We start from the raw sequence: 21,610 nt of genomic DNA, 5'->3' as shown, positions 1-21,610 counted from the left end.
GGCTGTCTCTCTCTCTGTCAAATAAATAAGTAAAATCTTTAAAAAAAAATAAAAAATAAAGACATCACATAACAAGAGAGTATCTGTAGGAATTCCTCCACTGTTCTCCCACACTGGGACATCTACACTCATTCAGTAACAGACACACACACACACACACACACACACACACACACACACACACACACGTTCTGCCACCAATTCCAACTACATCAGGTTCCCTATTTGTTACGTTAATACTACTCCACGAAGGCATGTCTTTGTTTAAGGAAACTGGTGATATTATGAGGCAGAAGTAAGGCCAGCAAACTGCCTCCTCACATTCTTTGCACATAGCAAGGTAAATGAGCTTGCTGGTTCTAGCCTAAATGTCAGCCAAGTTTGGATGACATGCACAATTATATTCATTTCAAGTTAGTTAAGTTCCTGGCCTATTAGAGGGATTAAGCTTATACTTTATTTGCAGCTACTGAAAGGCTTGATGAGCCGGAATCCCATGGTCCTCATGACTGTGGTGGTGGCCTCTGCCGAGAACTTCCCTGAGCACAGGGCAGCAGGTACGGCACACAAGACCCGGGCTCCACACTGGGCAGAGCTGGCTCTGCTAGTGGTGCTGGGCCGTGTAGGCAAGGTATTGAACCTCTGGCACCAGCCCTCTCATCTAAAGTGGGGCTACTAAAAGTACGACCTGTCTCATGTGCTGTCTTAGGGATGAAATGAGCTAGTGCATGAAAATGACTGAGTGCAGTGCCTGGCCCTCGGCAAGCACGAGCGGTAAGCCTTCTTCAGGCAACTCGTCACCAGCAAGTTTCTCCGGCAGTCACTGGGAAACTCAAGACACAGAAGTCCCTGCCCTGGGACTCTAAACTTCCCGAAGCCTCAGTCTCCTCATCTGTCAAGTGGGAACACCATGACAACTGCCCTGGATTTTGGAAGCGAATGGACGCTTTTGCAGATGTCCCATCAGGCTGCACAGTGCCAGGCGCTATTATCCTACTTCCCTAAATTCTATCACTGTCAATGACAAACGTTGGGACAGTGTCACTTCTAATGACCGAAAAGAAGACTTAGAGCCAAGTAAATGAGAGATACAAATACTCGGCCTGATGTCAGCACACTACGGAGGACCTCCAAAGTGGGCGTTCCCACGTGCGTTTAGTAACCTGTAGGGCTTACACTGCCCGAGGGCATTAGCAGAGGCCACTGTCGAGCACAAGCCCATGGCAGACAGAGCTCTGTCTATCCAACCTTGGCATCCAGCGTGGAGTGGGAGCAAGGCGAGAATCCACGGACTCTTGCTTAGAATCTTAAAACTGGAGGCAGGTTATGGGTGATTCAATTTTATGACGCTCTGTCTGTTTCATACGAGCGACCTACAAGTGCCTTGTATTCATGGTCATCCCATCGGCTTCATGGCTTCACCGACGATACCGAACGGGAAGGTTTAGGGGAGCAGCAGCCCCGGGGGGGGGGGGCGCTCACCTTCTCGTAGGGAATCTGCAGCAGCTCCAGCACCACGGCGTGCGCGCCCATGTTCCGCAGCAGGCGCTGCTGCTGCTTCCTGCTCTTCCTCACCGACGCGCTCTCCTGAACACAGAGTTTGCTCAGCCGAATCAGAATCTGTCCGAAAGAAAGAGCCCAAGCGTGTACCTCTGACCACCACCTCGGCTCCATGAACAGCACGGTGACAACAGCCAATGACGGTGTATGGACGTGTGAAGTCTGCTGAGAGTTAATCCGACGTGTTCTCACCCGCCTCAGAAGAGGGGGTTGGATGTGCTAATTCACTTGACTGCGGTCACCATTTCACAGTGTATCTATCAAATTACGGCGTGTCATGCTTTAGCGAGGTTACAATTTTGGGGGGTCAATTATACCTCGATATAGCCAGAAAAAAAATTTTTTTGAAAAAAATGAAAGAAATCAACCTCTGAAAACTAGGAAGCACAACTGAGAAAGAAAGCGTAGGCGCTGGTCGCGGGCAGGGAGGCAGAAGTGATCACAGCATATTAAAACACCCAAAACGAGGGATACTGTGCTCTAATATGTAGGATCCCTATGTATTGTCCCTCAAAGCGAATCTCCACGTGGCTAAGAACATGCCCTTTCAGAGTGTGCAGTGGACTAGGACTTCAACCGAAAGAGGGACGGTTTCAGAAAGATCGCCTAAAATGTCGAGGCTCAGCATCATTGCCAGGCCCTTGGGAAGAGTTTGCTCTGGGGGTAAAACCCACAAAGCTCCCAACCTCCCAACTCTGAAGCACCTTAGGCAAAGACTTCTAAAGAACTAGAGCCCTCGCTGGGGGACACTGTGGGCCAGACACCGAGACAGAGCCTTGACAATAGTATCCATTAATTCTTTGGTCAATTATAAACCTTCAGAAATACAGGCGCTACCTGCACTTATAAAAAGTGAGAAAACTGAGGACACACAAATAAAAAAAAAGTGGCAGAAGATGATTCTGTAGGGCTGATCTGACCCTAAAACCCATGTATGTAATCTCTGCGAGCTTCTTGCTCCCAGCGAAACTTTACATGAAGAAAAGAGCTGAAGTGTTTGCACCTTCAACTCGACTCTCACGCACTGTGGCTGCCAGGAGAATTAATAAAGAAGGAAGAAGGCGGGAGGGCCGCTTACCTCTTTCACCACCCTATAGTTGTAGCTGCTGGTGCTCTCATGCTTTTGTGACTTGTTACTCCCCTCCTAGGGACCAAAGTAAACGTAAGTGTGGTTAGTTCGGCCCTTGGGCAATAGTGTGTTTGCTCGGGTTGGCATCAGCATTTAGGAAACAATGAGAGTTTGGCAGTTTTCCTATAGTCGTGCTGGGTTTCGGCCCAACCCATTCTGATTGACATGGTTCCACTGATGTGGGAGAGGATGGGGGGCCAGCGCGCTGAGAACAGGCTCTTTCCCAGGTGGGTCTGCGAGGGAAATCGGGTGCTCATTCACTCAACGGTCTATCTCCCACGGTCCAAGGTAACACGGAAGAAGCAGCTAAACTTCCATTTTGCAGCTTATCTCCTAGGAGAACGGCTGTTACTTTGGCTACTGAACAAGCAGATCTCTTGAGAATAAAGCTCATCCTACAATCTGTACTTTTACCTAAAACCAGAGGAGGATGTTCCCTTGTTAAGGAGCCCATCCATCTGCTGCAGTAGCGTGACCTGCGCTCCACCCACCTCTGTTTTCTTATGTTCATTTTCACCAGAGGCTCCATCCATGGCCTCGTCAGGGCCCTGCCCTTTGTACACCCAGAGCTCCGACTTTTCCACGATGGATCGCAGCTGATCCAAGTCTTGTTTGATCTGTTTGTAGTTGTCGACATCTTGGCTGGTAACAAGCAGCTGGACCTGAACAAATACAACGTGTCAGTGGCCCACAACAGACTCTTAGAAAGTCGACACCACCAGCACCAGCACCACCACCACACACACACACACACACACACGCGTGCATGCACACACACGAATGGCACCTCCAGCTACCTGTTTGAAGGCCTGCAGGACCTCCTGCCTCTGACTGAAGTGCCGGAAGAGAAGCTGCAGGGCCCCTGACACCAGGGGTGGGTAGTCGTGCATCGTCAAATGCAGCAAGACTCGGAGGAAGGTTCTGCCGCCGTGGTCATCCAAGTCCAGGGGGGTGTTCTCCTCACTGAAGGAGTGTGTGGAAGGGGAAAGGCCAGATGAGCCACAGACGCCCTTCTCTCATGCACTCGGACCCAGACACACCCACCAGAGTTCTAACCCCGTAGTCGACCCCAGGGGACTTGAGTATTAATAAGTCCTGTAATAACACAATCCTGCTTTGACTTCAACTACATTGTAAGGTGAGGGGACAATGAAGATCTCAACACTGCCCAATTTTAAAGCATAGTCCCTACCTTCCCACAGTGAAAGGACCTGGTTTTTTTATCCAGATTCCCAACTCCTCAATTTGAGTGTTCTTCTGCTGGGCCTCATCTATGGGTGGAGAACTGCACGCAGTTGTGTTTCTCCTAAACCAGGAGTTTATTTTTTATTTAAGGTGCTGCAATTCAGTGCCTACCAAAGTACCTGTGGTAAAGGACCACTTGCTTTTTCTTTTACTCTACAACTAACTGATGTCTTGGTCTGTCCCAGGTCCTCTGACCACGCATGTGGATGTGGCAGTGTCATATGGATGTGGCAGTGTCAACATGCCACAGAAGTGACCCAGTGATCATTCCCATGTTCTGTGCTTCTCATGTCACAAGCTGGTAGCAAGCGGTCTGCACTTCGAGGAGTGTGGCCACGAACCATGGTGACGCAGTGTGCTCAAACTGAGGTTCATTAGCCAGCTGTCAGGGGTTATCTCAGTATTATTATCACTGTGTGCCATTTATTTAAGGAAAAAATTAGGGGCGCCTGGGTGGCGCAGTCGTTAAGCGTCTGCCTTCGGCTCAGGGCGTGATCCCGGCGTTCCGGGATCGAGCCCCACATCAGGCTCCTCTGCTGGGAGCCTGCTTCTTCCTCTCACGCTCCCCCTGCTGTGTTCCCTCTCTCACTGGCTGTCTCTCTGTCAAATAAATACATAAAATCTTTAAAAAAAAAAAATTAATAAGCATGTCCTGGATCAGATGGCAGACCGCTGCATAACTGAGCACCGCCACTCCGTGGTTATGTCAGTGCCTACATTGCATTTACAATCACGTGAATGCCAAATGGTGAGACCTCCATGCTTGCAGGTTAGCAAGAAAAGCACACAGAGGATTTCACAGGAAAATACTCTATTCGTGCTACGTGCTCCAAAAAGCTGTGAAGATAGTATCACTGCTGTTCAGTGTTAGAAAATGATGGGAAAGTTGAGATCAAAAGAGCACACGGGAGTGTCATCATGCGGAACTCAACATACTCTGTTTCAGAAAAAACATCTTTCATCATAGTAAATAATATGGCTAATTCAAATTTCACAGGTTTTACACTGTAAGCACTGAGGCAGACAGCTACCGTTGGTGGCCCCCCAACAAAAGAGACCTTCCTGGTATAGACATCCTTATGGAGGCCCCTCCCACACTGACACGGGGCTCAGCCATGTGATTTGCTCTGACCAATAGGATATTAGCAACATGATACAAGCAGCGGCTCGATTAGTGTTGTACACTGTTGACCTATCCTGTTGCGATCTTTGCGCTTAGAGCCAGTCACCATGCTACAAAGAAGCCTAAGACAGTCACGTGTAGAGAGAAAGGAGGCGAGGGAGAAAGAGAGGTCCCAGCCTTACCGATATTCCTACCAAGGAGCCAGAAATGTGAGTAAAGAACCTGGGATGTGCTGGCCCCAAGAGACTGAACAGTGACCAGCAGATGAGACATCCAGCTTAGCCCCAGTCAACCCACTTAATTGTGAGAAGCAATAAAAAGATTAGCTTTTCAAGCCACTAAATATCTGTAGTAGTTTGTTACACAGCAATAGATAATTAAACCAAGTATGTGTATGAAAAGAACTATGTGGGGGCACCTGGGTGGCTCAGTTGGTTAAGCGTCTGCCTTTGGCCCAGATCATGACCCCAGGGTCCCGGCCTTGAGCTCCGTGTCAGACTCCCTGCTCAGTGGGGAGTCTGCTTCTCCCTCTCCCGCTCTCTCTCTCTCAAATAAAGAAAATCTCTAAAAGAAAAGAACTATGAAATAGAGATAATGCAACAGTTGCTAACTAAACACTCAATTCTGTATTAGATAGCCAGTTTAATTCTGCCAGCATAATTCTTCTAGAACAATTTATGTAATCTTGTGGTTTTTGCCTCTGTAAGCCTTCATTCCCTACCGGCAATTCGGAGCACACTTTAGATTTCCATCAGTTTCCGTCTACTCTGTGTTCCCCGGACTGCAATCCCTAAGACCTCAAATGAATGCTTTTGGTTGCTTTAAAATAAATAAATAAATAAAAATTTTAAAAAGGACTATGTGCAAGGAGTATTTATATGAGCTTGTGGTTACTCGAGTCTTGTAGGTATTTGAGTCTCATAATGTTTTAAGTCAACATTGAGAAATCTGATGTTTTAAAAACGGGATCATACATTCATCTAATGTTAGGGACAATGGATGTTTCTTTTGTTGTTGTTGCACGGTCTCTAAAGAGCTCAGGGACAAAAATGGCAGCCCACCAGCAGCAGAAACACATGATCTTGCTAACCTCACTTTGTTTTCAATCCCCTCCTTCTTTCAACCCTATTTTGCACCATTAAAAAAACATCTTTTTGATACGTGTATTTGGGGAAACCTACTTATATTCCTTCTATCCAGGCAGGAAATACATGAACACACACACACACACAGGCAGAGCCAACTAGTATCATTCTGACCTGAGCACTAAAGGTTACAAAGAGAACCACAAAATAACCTCAACCCAAAGACTAATTGTTTCCTAGAAAAATGAAGGAAAAGCCTTTTAGAGCTACACAAAAGGAGGCTTCCCAATCTCAGAACCACCTACAAAACTGAACGCTAAAAATATACTTTCCTTCCTCCAAAGATGCCTTCTGCTTGCTCTTCAATGTGTTCAAAGTCAAGAGTACCTGAAAAGTCAGAGAACATAGCTTCAGACGTAGAAAGGTCTAAAAAACCAGACTGTTGATGAACTTTCCCAGAAATAGCCTTGTCCTGCCCCTAGGGGAATCTCAAGTCTTCTAGAATCTTATCTTGTGAAGCTGTGGAGCCAGGATAACCCAGATCACACTATCCAGCGGCTCTGGTGTGCACTGCTCCACATTCCTGCCAGTTTTCTACCCACTCACAGCCCCCTTAGTGGAGCAGAGTGAGGACCTCACGCCAAGGAAGCTCAGGCCTTGACAGGTGGGATCGTGTCCATCACCACCTTCCCCCGGACCCGTCATCACTATTTCCTGGGCAGGGAAAAACTTCCGTCATGAAGAAAAGTTGCTAGTGGACAACACATTTTCTCAGAGGGTTTTGTTTGGTTTTTTTGGCCTCTCATGTAGCCACAACACTACAACCCTCAGCTCTCTTATGACTAAGACACTCCACGACGGAAGGAAACAAGCCCTAACCCAGAAGAGATCAAAACTCTTTCAATTATTCCTCTGCTCAAAAAGGTTAACTCCCAGGATTTCATTCTCAATTACAATAGTCTTCAAAATATTCATATTTTACCCCTTCTGCAGAATGTACTGTTGGAATCCTAGTTTTTATTAGACCCACACCCCATTCCATGGCTGAAATCCCACTGTGGAATCACTAACCTGGTACATTACTTGGCCCCTCTTGGCTGCTGTTTCCGGAGGATGTTTCCGAAGTCTGGGAATTGCTTTCATCAAACTCTCGCTTGAATATACACAGGAGGCAGGAGATCCTATAATCCAACCTCACATTCAAAATAAACTAAAGATTCAAGTGGAAATGGAAACAGATTGGTTACATTAGCATACCACCTGTAACACTTTGCCAAGCCACTGCACTCTAGCTGGGCCTGGTATCTGTTGCATCAATTACCTTAAGCACTAAGTGAGCCAAATATTTGGCTTAGATTTCAACAATTACTTTAACGACAGACTTCCATGGGGTATATCAAGTCTGTCCATAGCACCTTAGTTTCTAGTGCAAACACCAGCATTCCGACAATTAATTTAATAACTGGAACAATAAATCACTCACTCCCTATTCCATCCTCTATAAAACATTACTTCAGCAAGTAGTAAATGCCAATTGTGGGCCCTGAGAAGGGTGAAGTTGGCTGCTTTTAATTTAAAAGAATTAACAGAGGAAAAATATGTTTTTACTACTAGAAATTAGCTTGGTCCATATTTCTCATTTCAGATGGTTTCCTTTGATTTATATACCAACCCTTGGGTTCCCTCTTCATTCACTTCCAATTTTCCTTTGCCTTCTACTCTGAAGCAAGGTTACTTTTTCCCTGATTATTGCTAGCACCAAAAAAAAAAAAAAAAAAAAAAAAAAAAAAAATCAACCACTTGGCATCATTTGAGGACCTCAGTGACATTCTCCCTTCCATTCTCTCCTTGTCTCTGCCTAGCCCTCTTGGTGACCTTACCCAATCTCAGGGCTGTCACTTCTCCCAGACTGAGACACTACCTTGGCTTACCCTCTAAGCTCTTGGTCTTTGTTTCTTACTGACTACTGGACATCCCATTGGGGGTCTTCCCAGAGTTTCAAACTCAGTATCGTACAAAACAATGTCAGTCCTCCCCGGGTTTTCTCAACCTCAGTCAGTCTCAGGAACATCAACTCCTCCTTCCCTGATACACACATCTAATCAGAGACGAAGTCCTATTGGTTCCACCTCCACCACCTCTCCTGAATCTCTCCTGACTATCACCTACCCCTGCTCACATTCCCCTTATCTCCTGCCTTGCCATCACCACATTCACCTCTCAAAGGTGTTTATTCTTATGTCAGTCCCCTGTATAAAAATCTTCAAAGGCTCACAACAGAAAAAAGTCCTAACACTTTAGGCACCCAGAGCTCTCTAGAACCTGGCCTGGTCCTCATTTCCAACCTTCTTTCTAACAACCCCCGTTCCATACTCTCTAGGTCTCTGCCCAAGGGGAGTTGCTACTGGCCCGTGTGATGTTATGCCCTGGTTCAATATGCTCCAAGTTCAAGGGGACTTCAGGATGTCCCTTTGTTTCTATTCTATAAATCCTGTCCAGGCTTAAAAGAGCAGATGAAATCCTACCTCCTCTGTAAAAACCTTCTCTGGTGCTTACTAAATGAGAGCACATGACCCACCCCTGTGTCCCAGGAGAACACTTTCTTCGGAGTTTCATTTCCTTATTTTCTCATTACACTGTGAGTCTCTTATGGCTATAGTCTCTGTCCAAATCATCTGTGCATTCCTCCTAGTGCCCAGCAAAGTGCCTTGCATATGATGGGGACTCAATAGGTATTTGTTGAAACAATGACTCCACCGACCAACTCTTCTAGGATGATGACATGAGAAGATGTGAAGGTGTCAAGTGTTACGCTACATCACTGCTGATCCACAGTCACGACACCAACGTACTTGGGACGCATAAGCCATAGCCTAAGCAGTCCTTCTCAACTTTTGGTTAGGGAAGAATTCAATGAGGTTCCTTCTGAGTCATTCTCTGTGGTCTTAACTATTTGAGGGTTCTCGTGAATGCTTTCAAACTATTGATAAAATATGATTTCAGACTCCAAATACAAATTCTTAAGTCTATAAACATTGATAATCACCTACTACGTGTTCTGGGGTTGGCAGTAGGCAACATGAGATAAAGGGAAAAATGGGAACAGTATTCTTTTCATGAAGGAGCAAAGGATTTTGCTAATGAATAAAAATGACCTACAAGCAGAATGAGGAAAACACAGACTGTCAGGAGATCAGGAGGGTCCTCATACCTAAGACCAATCCCTGTCTCCAGGAGACTGGCTCCCATACCTCCTTTTGCCCATGCAAGGTCTTCACTCCCACAACTATCCGCTCTCTCCTATGTCAACAACTTGTCCCTCCCTAGCTGACCATTCCATTCCACATACACACTTGCTGGAAACTCCCAGCTTAAAAAAATATATTACAAAAAAACTTGCAGTGACCAACAATCACCCTTTAGGTACCTCCCCATTTCTCTGTGCAGTTTATAGCAAATCCACTCAAAAGTGTTGTTTGTCCTTACTCCCCCCGATTCATCTTCTTCCGTTCCCTCTTGAACCCAACCTATTCCAAAACTTGCCAAGTATACTCCCACCTCAGGTTCTTCTCAGTTATTCCCTCTGCCTCGGAGACTTCCTTGATACCACGTGCTCGCTTCCTCACTTCCTTCGGGTCTCCGATCACGTCGCCTTACTAGAGAGGCCTTGTCTGACAACCCCATCAAAAACAGTATCCCTGATCCCCACCCCCTGGTGGCCTCCAAACCATCCTGACCCTCCTTTTTATTTTAGCATCCTTAGCACTTACCACTATCTGACACAGTATACCTGTTGTTCAATATGCCCAGGACTCCTACCGAAATGTAGGCGCTTTAGAAGCAGGAATTCAATCTATGTTGTTCAGTGCTGGACCTCCGATGCTTAAAGTACTTGGCACAGAATCAGTTTCAATAAATATTTGTTGAATAAATGAATGAAAAAGGAAGGGAGGGAGGGAGGCAGGTGCTGCCAAGTTAAAGGAACCTTAAACTAGTTGTGAACAATAAGCAAGGAATCCAGCTTTATGCAGAAGGTTAACTAAGTGAATTAGCTTGGGTGAAGACATAGAGGGCAAGGATTATGAAAAACTAAGGTAACCACAGGAAGTTTTGTCATGGCTGGAGGGACAAGGGCACATTGGGGAGGGGTATGAGATGATAGAAGGATGAAGACAGCTGATTCATACACGGCACTTAACAATGAGCTAAGAATTTATCTCCAGTCTCTCCCCAGAAAGTCTAGGGCTTTATAAAAGCAGGGACAAGATCCAAATGGTAGCCCTGTGAATACATTCCCCTCCACCTCTGGCTGACGGTTACCTGGAGTATTTCAATGATCTTCAACTTGGTGTCCATGACCATGATGTCCTCCTTCTCTGGTTCTGCCTGTTTCACATTGCCCTCAGGGGCAGCAGCCATGGGAGTCATGGGCAAAAAGCCTCCTCCCCGGAGCACCACCTGGGTCATCAGCTCTCCAACCCCGTGGATGGACCGCATTACGTTACTGCCTAGGAAGGGCCAGGACAGACCTCAGTCATGACAACATTCTGGGAGAGTACTCTCAGGTGCCTGGCAGGGGGCACAGGCTCGAGACATATTATTTAACACGTCCCTGTTCCGACACATTCTCAGGACCCTAGGAACTGGAAAAGGTTAATACGCATCAAAAATTTGGGGACTCAGGAGTAGCGGAAAATACATGGGCTTTGAAATCCCCAAAGGGCATTTCTGTGTATTAATTCACCTGCCAAATTTTCCTGGTCACCTAGCACACACTTGTTACTATGCACAAGATTAGGGGTACAGGAGTTAAGAAGGCACAAACCGAGTGCTGCCACTAACACTCGAGTACACTGGATTACCTCTGAGGCTCAGTTTCTTCATCTCTAAAATGAGAATAAAGGTGCTCAGTCAGAGGATGACATGGTGAAAAATATGTGAAATGACTGAGCACAGGACCTGACAGACAGCAGAAGGTAAGGAGATGTACTTTTTCTCTTCTAGCTGTAGAGACAAGTTCAACAATTTTCCAGACTGAGTACCTAGCACGTGCCCACTCTGACCCTAAAACAGAGGAAAAAATACACATACAAAGGCAGATTTTCCTAGTCACAGATTGGAAATACAAGTATGGATTTTATTTCATCATATGCTAATGTCATTAAATGCCTCAGAACACATCGAATAGGACATGTGTTCTTCAGAGATAAGCATTCAATTTGTCAGATAACTCTCAAATGCTTTGGCAAAACAGATACACAGACTCATACATAAATCTAAAGGAAATCGAGCAAAACGTGAATAATCAAGGACCCAAAGTTGTGATCTAAAAGTGTCTGCTGTGCTATTCTTTCAGCTTTGCTTTTTTTTTTTTTTTTTTTAATGTCCAAAATGGGGGCGTCTGGGTGACTCAGTCGGTTAAGCATCTGCCTTCGGCTCAGGTCATGATCCCAGGGTCCTGAGATCAAGCCCTGCATCAGGCTCCCTGCTCAGCGGGGAGTCTGTTTCTCCTTCTACCTCTCCCCTTCCCCCCAGCTTGTGTGTGCTCTATCTCTGCTCTTGTTCTCTCAAATAATTAAAAAAAAAAAGGGGGGGGGGAAATGTCTATAATGAAAAATCCAGAAGAAAAGGACAAGGAAAGGACAGGACCTCACAGGGAAACACATGACAAGAGTAGCAAGGGGAGAGGCTGGGAGAACGCATCCCAGGTGTGTGGGTGCCAGCAAATCCCACTCCTCTACTTTGCCGCAACGTTCTTACCTTTATTCTCTTCTCCTTTCGCCATCTTGCTAATGGGAAAGATGGTCGTCACGTGCACGCAGTCCAGTATGGCCAGGAGGATTTTGGTTAATCGTAGAAGGTCAGAGAAGTTGTAGAAACCAAAGTATATGAGATTCCTAGCTAAATTTACAACCTATTATATGAAAACAAAAGAGAGAGAGAGATGGTATTAAATAAACTGTACCCTTCAGTTTTATGTTGACTAGCTGATAAATGACTAATTCTGACCCTTGTTATGGTAAGAGAAAGCATATACTTTGCTTGCCATTTCTGATCAAATTTCATTTTGTTTCATAAGTTGAAAAAATAAGAAACAAAAAACTGCAAAGCTACTGACGTATTTCAATAACTAGTTAATCAACAACTGACCGAATCATGTGTCTGTGGAGCTTCCCAAAGATAATACAGCGCCAGCCGCGTGATAGCCAAAGAGAAGGCAGATAACAATATTGCAGTGCTCAGGAACAGAACTCCTCACAAGGAAAGGTCGTCTCAAAGAGAAACATTTCAACTCAAAGGTAACGAGATTTACGTACCTCAAATGCTTAATCTGTGACAGAGCCCAAGCATACTCTGTTTCTTTCCTGCGGTTTTTAATATAATATACAGAGTATACCTAATATTTTATCATTTTACATGATACAATTCATCCTGGGTACTTCTTCTAAGAACTTTACTACCATTAAGCCAAGTGACTGGTAATAGTTCTATTTTATTTTGGAACAAAATTGAACTGAATTCCTTTTTATTACAAAATCAGAGTCTCACGATAGAAATCACCACATGCTAAAATATTTTCTATTTACCCAATAGAAAAACGACCAACGAAAAGTAGATAAGACACATAGATCACTTATTTCACCATGGGTTACCTCAAAGGTAAGCTTATTTTTCTCCTTATCAGAGAAAGGAAACCTCTGACAAACCACATCTCTTAAATACTCCTCCACAAATTCCATGGTCTGTGCAAACCTCTCCTTAATTTCATCTTTGGAAGTTCCGCTACTATCATAGCTAAAAGAAAAGGAGAAATAAATCAAATTTCAAGATCTTCACGGGTAGGCCTTCCCCAGCTGCTCCAACCACAAAGCCAAGAAGCCCTCCCCAACACCTCGTATCCCACCCTCTGTGCTTACTTTATTTTTTCCTCCTTAGCACCTATCATCAAGATAGGAAATCATTTATCTTGTTTGTATCCCTTTTCCCCACTAGTGTAGAGACAGTGCTCTGGCTTGTTCACTGATACATTACTTAAGGCCGACACAAAGTAGAGACAAATATTTGTTGAATTAAAAAAAAGGGACAAGATATAGAAAATATAATCATGCCATCTTTGGCATTCTTCAAACAAAAGTAGCATTTGCCACTCACTTTTTAAGTTTAATGGAGAAAAACAAAAAAGACTTCACCTTGCTTCTATGATTTAACTAGACTTAACCTGACCATAAGTGGTTTGTCTACCGTGACATAAAACATTATGAGGTTTTAAAGCAACATGAGGTCTTGGCAGGGAGAAGGAGCCAGGCTCACTCATCAATGGCGATCTCCGAGGGAATCTCAGACCACAGGCGGGCGTATTTCACGGGAGTGACTTGTTCCTGGGGATCTCGGTCCACGTGCATATGAAGCATGAGACGGCAGAAGGACGCCCTCAGATCATAGGGCAGGTTCTCGTCAGACATGCAGCGGAGAATGAGATCGACATCCAGCTGGCCTGATATTTCATTGATGGCCAGGTACTGGCGGTCTAGACACATCCTAGCAAAAAGGTTCAACTGATACCTGGAGAAAGGTAAAGTTACATGAAGAAATCAGAAATCGTTGACGATGAATGGAACACACAGCAGGACAGTCCGGATATGCCCAACTTTCATAGGAGTGACATCTGGCCACCTGTACTTAGACATCGACATGCTTAAATGGCTTCTGTACCAGGCCCACAAAGGAACAGGTCAAACTACACCACTAGTCATACGTGTCCACCCTGCTGGGTTGGGAGTAATTACGTGACTACTTGATTCCAATTTCCCCTTGTTTATTTTATGACATAAATGGGGGGAAATGTTACATCTAAAATGGCTGTCTGCTTCTTCAGCTCTTTTTTATACTGTTTATAAAGACCACGTAGGAAATGTTAAAGATATCTCCCATGCTGAGTCTAATCAGAAAATTTTCTAATACTCTTAGGATCTTATCTCATATAAGCCTACTCTTTGACTTCTACATGAAAAACATGATGTGCCAAGTAGAGGACTCCTCAAAATGTTTTATCTTTCTTCCTCACCCAACGACATGTGATCTTTGTCACCTTCCATACCGGACCAGGGAAGCACACTTTCTCATTCATGCTCAGGAGAAGACATATCAAACATTAGAAGAGTAAACAACGTCTCATATGAAATAAGCAAGCCACTAGCTTCCAAAGTGGCAAATACTGGCTTCTGATGTAAGATCCTATTTGTTATCAATACCGTGAGTTGAAAATAGTCTCAATCTCACTAGATACCAGTGAGTGCAAATTAAAATAGGATTCTATTTCATGCTTATAAAATTAACGAAGATTAAAAAGCACCACATTTCAGAATTAGCAAAGACCAGGAGAAACAAAGTTCTATTCTACAACTGGTGGGGGTGTACGCCAAAGTATCTGATCTAGGACTGCTGAGTGACGTTACAAAACCCATCCTCGCCAACTCAACAATTCCACTCCTGATATGAAATGGAAACTCTTACCCCTATGCACACTTCTGAATAAGGACGTTCCCTGACATGAAAAGCTAAACTGTGGCATACAATGGGATATCAAAGAGCAATGAAAACGTGGCATCATAAAATGGAATACCACTCGGCTGTCAAAATTAGACAAATAGGTCTACCTCCATGAACACGAACACCTTTCAGAAGCAATACAGAATCAAGCAGGCAGGCTTCAGAATGGGAGAGTACAGCACCATTTACATTCATTTTAGGAACAGGCAATGTACTCTGTACTTGTTATGAATGCATCCTAACGTAGTAAAATATGAACACACCGAGAACGCGGAAGGGTATGCACCACAGGCACGAATGGGAGAGAGGAGAAGGGAATGCAGGAGGTAACAGACTGCCGTAACCGCAAAGTTGTACTTACTAAAAAATCCCATGAGCACTTTGCCATCTTCTCTTTTCTTTGAAAAATTTTTATTGGCTCTCCCCTCCCCCCTTTTCCTCTCCGTTGCCTTCCCTGAGGTGGCAGGGCCAGCAGGTCTTAAAGCTGGGACTGGGGAGACGCTGGGGCTGAAGGAGGTGAGCAGCAGAGGTGGACAGTGAGCAAACGGCTACACACCAGGGCAACGGCCAGCCAGGTTTCTCTGTTGCAGGGCGGAGTTATGCACATGGAAAGGGGAAGGATGCAATAACCCCACGGGTGTTGGAATGGAACTGAAGTATTGACATGCACTCACGGTTTCATTATATATTAGTACAGACAGATACAGAAATAGATATATGTGTGCGTGTATATAAATATGCATATATGTGTCAATACACACACTCATTTCCTAGCTCTGTCTGCAAAAGTTCTAGGAGGTTGGCACTATGGTCTCTATTTTGCAAATAAAGGAACTGGGGCATGCAGAGGTGTATAACTTGACCAAAGTAAAAAACCTACTATGTAGGAAGGTCAGGATTTGACCCCAAGCAGTCTGACCATAGAGTCTGACTCCTAACTACTACAATACGCATACAACGTCCTGTGCTGCCAAGGGGAAGCGGTAACAAGGGGGCTGATACACGCACTCACTCTTCTGTCGACCTGGCCACATCCGGAAATCAATTTACTAGGAAGTATCAATGAAACCTTACACTCCCAACTCCTAAAATACACAGCATTTGCTAGACAGGTGACAGCTTGTGGTTCCTTGGAGCCATCGACAAACAAGCAATAAACTCCCCCTCACTTCTTTTCAGGGCACCCCCAACTGAGCCCGGAGGGACTCGCAGTCACCTGTAGTAGCTGAGAACGTCTCGGTCTTCCTTTTGTCCTTCTTTGGCATCCTGGGCCAGTTCCCTGACGCTCTTGCTGCGAATCTCCTTGCTGCTGTCCCTCCAGAAGAGCCACACCTCCTCTTCATCCTCTCCTGCCTCCAGAGCATTCTCTCCAGTAGAAACACCCTCAAATTCAAAACGAGAAAGAACCAACCTAGAAAACAAGAGGAAGAGGGAAAACTCACTACGTTGAAATGCTTGCTTGTGCTGGATCAACGGTAGCAATATACTGAAATCTAGTTTCACCTTCAGCATAAAGATAAAAAGAAAACCATTTTTCTCCCCGATGGCAGAATCGCAAAGAGCCAAACATTAACTTCTTCATATACTTCATCCCAGTGGTTCTCAAACAGGGTGATTCTGTTTGCCCTGCCCGTTCTCAAGGAGACACGTGGCAATGTCAGTGGACATTTTCACATTTCTGTTTGTCCCAACGGAGTGGGAGGGGTACCACGGGCATCTACCGGACAGAGGCCCGGGATGCTGCTAAATGCACGGACGGTCCCCCATGACAACTATCCAGGTGCAGATGTCCAAGTGCTCAAGTCACATTAACCGAGTCCAAAATTAAGCTACGCCTGAGGAAAAAATAAAATCACTAGCTCAGGGTCTAATTGAGTTTGGGGTTTTATTTTGACTTGTTTTTTCAACACTGGCCCTATTACCAGGAAAACCGTTCCCTTGCTAAAAATGAATCACTACTATTACTCAAGTTTCTATGCAGCATTAAACACTTTTTGAACAGTGATAATTTAAAAAGCTCTGCCCTACAGTGTCTTAATACCACCATTGAATTAGCTCCTTTAAATTTTAAAACTGATAATCGTACTTAAAGAACTTTAAGCTCTTCAAATGAAAGCAAAGTGTGTGCAAAATGCTTGCTGGTGAATACATACGAGTTTTCAACCAGCGTGCAAAGCAAGTGCAGAGGAGGCCACTCTAAAAGCAAACTTAACTCCCCCATGCAAGACCTTTGCCTCAGACAGACCCATGCCAGCCCATCCGACTTCAGACCAGGTCTGAAGAAATCAAAGGGTTAAGTTCTATTAGTCAGGAATGCAGGCATCCACTAAACCACGCATTCTCTACCTAAATCCCTTTCTCGTCTGTATCTCAAATCCCAGGATCCCCACTCACTTGGTCTCAATCAGGATGTCAGCATTGGTTGGATTCAGCACGGCTTTACATATCAGTTCCTGGGTCACTGGGATCGATTTGTTCATGGACACGCAGAGGTCGGAGAGATAATCTAAGAATCTGTCGAGAAAGAGAAAGCAACCAAGACATTTTCTGTAACTAGAGCAGAGGTTTGGCTCTTGGAGCCCGACTCTTCGCAAGCGGACAGGTCCAACAGAGCTTGGACCAAAGCAATCAGAGACAGTTTAGGTTTTGGTGCCGGTGCCTACGGCACAACCAGAAAGCCAGTCGCCGTAAGACAGGAAAGAAAGAAAGAAGCAAACAAGGAAAGGTGGCAGTGGTTGGGGCAGACGAGGACGGGATGAGGCAAAAACGCGCAGAAAGAACGAGACAAGGCAGAAGCGCACGTAAGGGAGCAGTGGGGGAGGTGGAGGGGGAGCAGACAGGTGAGGAAAGGCTCTGAGGCCCGAGTGCCCCGGCTGGATCCCTGCTCTGGTCCTCCTTAGTTATGTTCCAGTATGCAGTGTGACTCGAGGAAGTTTCTGGACCTCGCTGCACTTCACTCTCCTCATCTATAGCAAAGGGTAATGTATAACCTCAGAGAACTGTCCTGAGGATTAAGTGAGGTAATTCATGGCAAGTGCTGACTTAGTTCGGTTCCTGGTACGTGAGAATGCTCCACGAACGTTATTTATCTTTATGGGTGGGAGGAGTCATTTTACAACAACATTATCGGCTCTCCAGTGTGACCATTCACGATACCTATATTATAAACTATTTCCCACTGCTAAAATGTTGTGGATACCTTTTTTCTTTTTAAAGATTTTATTTATTTGAGAGAAAGAGAGCATGCGTGCACAAGCGGGGGGAGGGGCAGAGGGAGAAGGAGAAGCTGACTCCCCACTGAGCAGGGTGTCCAATGCAGGGCTCGATCCCAGGACCCTGGGACCATGACCCGAGCCAAAGGCAGATGCTTTACCCACTGAGCCACCAGCCCAATACTGTGGATCTTAATCAGGAGAAGAGGGAAGAGAATAAGAAGAGGGGGAGATCTATGCAAAGAGAAAAGATAGAATTCTAACATAAAATAAAAACACTCAAGTAACAACTAAGTTTGCAAAAGACTCTTACTGCTGATATTTGGGGGAGGTGTTCTGATAATCAGGGGGTGCTAAACTGTGACTGACTGGCCAAAACTGTCATTTACTGTGCATCCACTAAGTACCAGGCACTTCCCATGCATTTATTCTCATTCAATTTTCATAATCATCCATTTAGCATAGAAGGAAATTAAAGCTCAAGGGGAAAGCAAAGGTCACCCAGCTAGTAAATGTTAGCGCTGGGATTCCACTACGGGTCTATCCCAATCCCATGTTCTTGCTACTACTCATCCAAGAGCCTCTCTAGACCGGCCTAACTGAAATCTGTCGCTAGCCGCCCTCAGAAAGGAAACCTAGCCGAAGGCACCACGACTAGCCAAGGGCCTGCATCTTCAATGCCTGGACACCTTCCCCCGATCGGGCCCACTGCTGCCTCACCTGGGCTCCCTGTTCTTTCGCACCAGACTGACAAACGTGTCGATCTCAGCAGCAGTGATGTGTTTCTCCAGGAGTTTTCGGTTATTGTGAAGCAGGGCAGTGATGGTGTCTTCGGCCAACACATCATAGCCAATCTGCTTCTGCATGAAGCCAAACTGCTTGGCTATGTACTCCTTTTAAGGAAGAAAAGAGAGGTCAGCAGGGACAACAAAAGATATTAAGGTTAACCCAAAACTAAGGAAAGTAGCAATAGTCCCTGATGAGAATTATTGTTCATAAGGGAAATCCTAGTGGAGCATCTTTCCACAACTTTCCAATCTAGGACAGCAGCTGCAAACTCCCCCACATCCTTCATTTTACTAAACCCACCATGCAAATGCAATTAAGCAAATTATCTCATATGTACAGATGGGCATTTTATTAAGTGCACAGTATAAATATTAATGCGGTGACTTATTTTTCTGAAAGGTCAAAAGCTGTTTTCCAGCTCTGATTTTATTACTAATTCAAGAGGATTTAACTGTGCCTTACTGCTCTGTGCTCCTGAATAAACACACTTAAGCCTACCTAGATATTTAGAACAATATTACCCCATTCTGTTCTCTTTATCTGGGGTGAAAACACATTTCTAAAGCCAATGTGTAGCAGGAGCAAGTTAGGAATACCTAGCCCAGTAAATCAGATTCACAGAACGTACGAAAACATCTCTGGCTTCTCTCTTTGGGGATCAGACGTGACATTCCATAAAAATACATGAGAATTCAGGGAAGCCTCTTGCAGATATTGGTTTCTATTCAAAGATATATCCCTTCCTAAGACAGACTATTTGTTTACTGAAAGTTCTAAGAGCCCTTGAAACTTGGCTTCATTTTTTAAAATTAATCCCCAAATCCTAAAAACTATGCAGCGTGTCCACAGTGGACACTGGCCACTTTTCAGCCCATGCTCAATAAGGATGCATGTTTGGGAATTTACCAGCCTTCAGGGACATACTACTGCCAAGCAGCAGAAAATCTGTAGACATCAAGCAAAGACAGTCAAGGTAGCAGCAGCGAGAGGGACTGGTTGGGCGTTTTCATGTACAAGCAAAACGTGCTGGCACACACGGAAGTCTCTGCTGTATCCTCGTCTGCAGGTGGCAGAGAGGAAGAGAATAAAATCTCTTCGCACTATTCGAGCACTGCAGGTGGACTGAAAGCCACCAGAGCACCCAAGGACCACCTGTCCACACTAATGAACACAGCATCACAGGTATAGGATACTTTCCATTTCAACAGCAGTAAAGGCCAAGCCAAAGGCTTAGCAATACGTGTTAACAAGGTTCTGATACTTTAGAGCACTGCTTCAGTTTAACACTATCTTTGTGACAAAACCTATACACTTTAATTACAGAGAGAAGTTTAAATTTAAAGGCCAGATGTCGTGGCAGTCAAAAGTTTACCAACAAAAGCCTTTTGTAACACACTGCAGAGACTGGGAGTCAAGGTTGTCGTAAGCGACATCTGTGCACCTCCAGCACTTCATGTCACAAAGTGCAGGGGTCCTCAACCTCAGCACTACTGACTTTCGGGGCTGGATAACTGTTGTCAGGGATGTCCTGTGCATTCCTGGATATTCCTTCTACACTACACACGCCAGTAGCACCTCCAAGTGGTGACACTCAAAAGGTCTCCCGACGTTGCCAAGTTACTTCCTGGGGGACAAAGTCGTTCCAGCTGAAAACTACACAATGTGACAACACAGTTCACAGGTTTCCTTAAAATCTCAAATTGATGGGAACCCGCAGAGAGTTTAGAACATTTATTTTACAGGGAGAGGATAACATATACAGTGCCATGACATACACGAGGACTTCGAATGCCATAAAACATGAGCCAAAACCAAACTAAAGAGAAAGTTACCAGCAGACATGGAGGATATGGAAGGGAGCGGAAGAAAACATTCTGCTCTACTTTTAATATAAACGCATGCAATCATTTTCCTAAACCTTAAGGTAAGTTGGCATGAAAAACACTAGAAATGTAATTAATACCAATGTCAAAACATAAAATCTCATTGAAAGGTGGCTGCTGAAGGGGACTTCTCAGGTATCTTTCCTAAGGACTCTGTCTTTTTCTCAGGCTTGCAAAAATATATTTCCTTTCTAAGCTCAAACTTAATAAACTATTCTCTAGTGATTAAATAATGACAGATGCAAGACTTAAAACTCATGAGGCAAGTATATGAACTTCAATCAACCCTGAATCCCAACCTGGTTTTTCCTGTAGTCTTGCTGCGAGTGTCTCAGGACCCTGTAGCAGAGCCGGCAGATATGTCTGAAAGGGGCGTGCCGCTGGTCCCCTAGCTCCTCCAGCCGCAGCATGGGGCCATCGCCACAGTCTGTGAATGGGGCTTGTAACAACTTGAAGATCTGATGGTGAGAAAGAAGAACAGACACCGCCATCATTTAGAGTGTTCATGGCTAGCCCTTCGTCTCAAACTAACATAACCTCACAGGTGGCGGGACTGCACCAGCAACTCTCTCTAGACCAACATCAATTACCTGAAAATCATATGCAATCCATCAACTGAGACTGGCTACTCACTGAATTCAGGCCACCCGGACCTAACTGGTCCTCAAACACTTGCAAGTACGGTGTGCAGGGCAACGGTTAAGAGCACAGACTCTGGAATTAGCAGATTCTGGGCTGAGATCACACTCCTGCATTACTCCCTAGCAGTATAAAGCAGTCGAGGTAACTTCGGGTTTTCTCCTCAATAAAATGGAAAGAAGACCACCCAGCTCCCAAGGGGGTCCTAAGGCTAAAAGGAGATAATAACTGTCAGTTGCATAAAGATAGTGCTCAATGAAGGCTTCTGCCATGGAATCCGATCATTCCGGTCCCTCAAGGAATCACTACGGTGGAAAATGAGCATTGGCATAGAGCCAGAGGTCTAATCTGGGACTCATCCCATGAAACAGCTGGACCTAATTTATTCTTGGATG

The 21,610-nt window shown here is 45.0% G+C and overlaps 1 protein-coding gene across 1 annotated transcript in view; it reads right to left on the bottom strand.

Moving 5' to 3' along the window:
* ITPR1 (inositol 1,4,5-trisphosphate receptor type 1) overlaps nt 1-21,610 on the bottom strand; it is a 320,227-nt gene that overhangs the window by 148,384 nt on the left and 150,233 nt on the right. The window contains exons 17-30 of the mRNA XM_057311892.1: nt 20,876-21,034; nt 18,625-18,797; nt 17,087-17,206; nt 15,909-16,103; nt 13,454-13,705; nt 12,796-12,937; nt 11,903-12,056; nt 10,463-10,650; nt 7,214-7,352; nt 6,471-6,529; nt 3,487-3,648; nt 3,181-3,351; nt 2,639-2,704; nt 1,483-1,620 (exon numbers count right to left, since the gene is read on the bottom strand). Coding sequence (XP_057167875.1) covers nt 1,483-1,620; nt 2,639-2,704; nt 3,181-3,351; nt 3,487-3,648; nt 6,471-6,529; nt 7,214-7,352; nt 10,463-10,650; nt 11,903-12,056; nt 12,796-12,937; nt 13,454-13,705; nt 15,909-16,103; nt 17,087-17,206; nt 18,625-18,797; nt 20,876-21,034 — 2,118 coding nt within the window. The remainder of the gene's footprint in view (nt 1-1,482; nt 1,621-2,638; nt 2,705-3,180; nt 3,352-3,486; nt 3,649-6,470; nt 6,530-7,213; nt 7,353-10,462; nt 10,651-11,902; nt 12,057-12,795; nt 12,938-13,453; nt 13,706-15,908; nt 16,104-17,086; nt 17,207-18,624; nt 18,798-20,875; nt 21,035-21,610) is intronic.

This window comes from Ursus arctos, unplaced genomic scaffold (assembly GCF_023065955.2).
Source record: "Ursus arctos isolate Adak ecotype North America unplaced genomic scaffold, UrsArc2.0 scaffold_14, whole genome shotgun sequence".
In the NCBI taxonomy this organism is placed as follows: Eukaryota; Metazoa; Chordata; class Mammalia; order Carnivora; family Ursidae; genus Ursus; species Ursus arctos.
The sequence above is the reverse complement of the archived record's forward strand: the minus strand, read 5'-3'. Positions and strand labels throughout refer to the sequence as shown.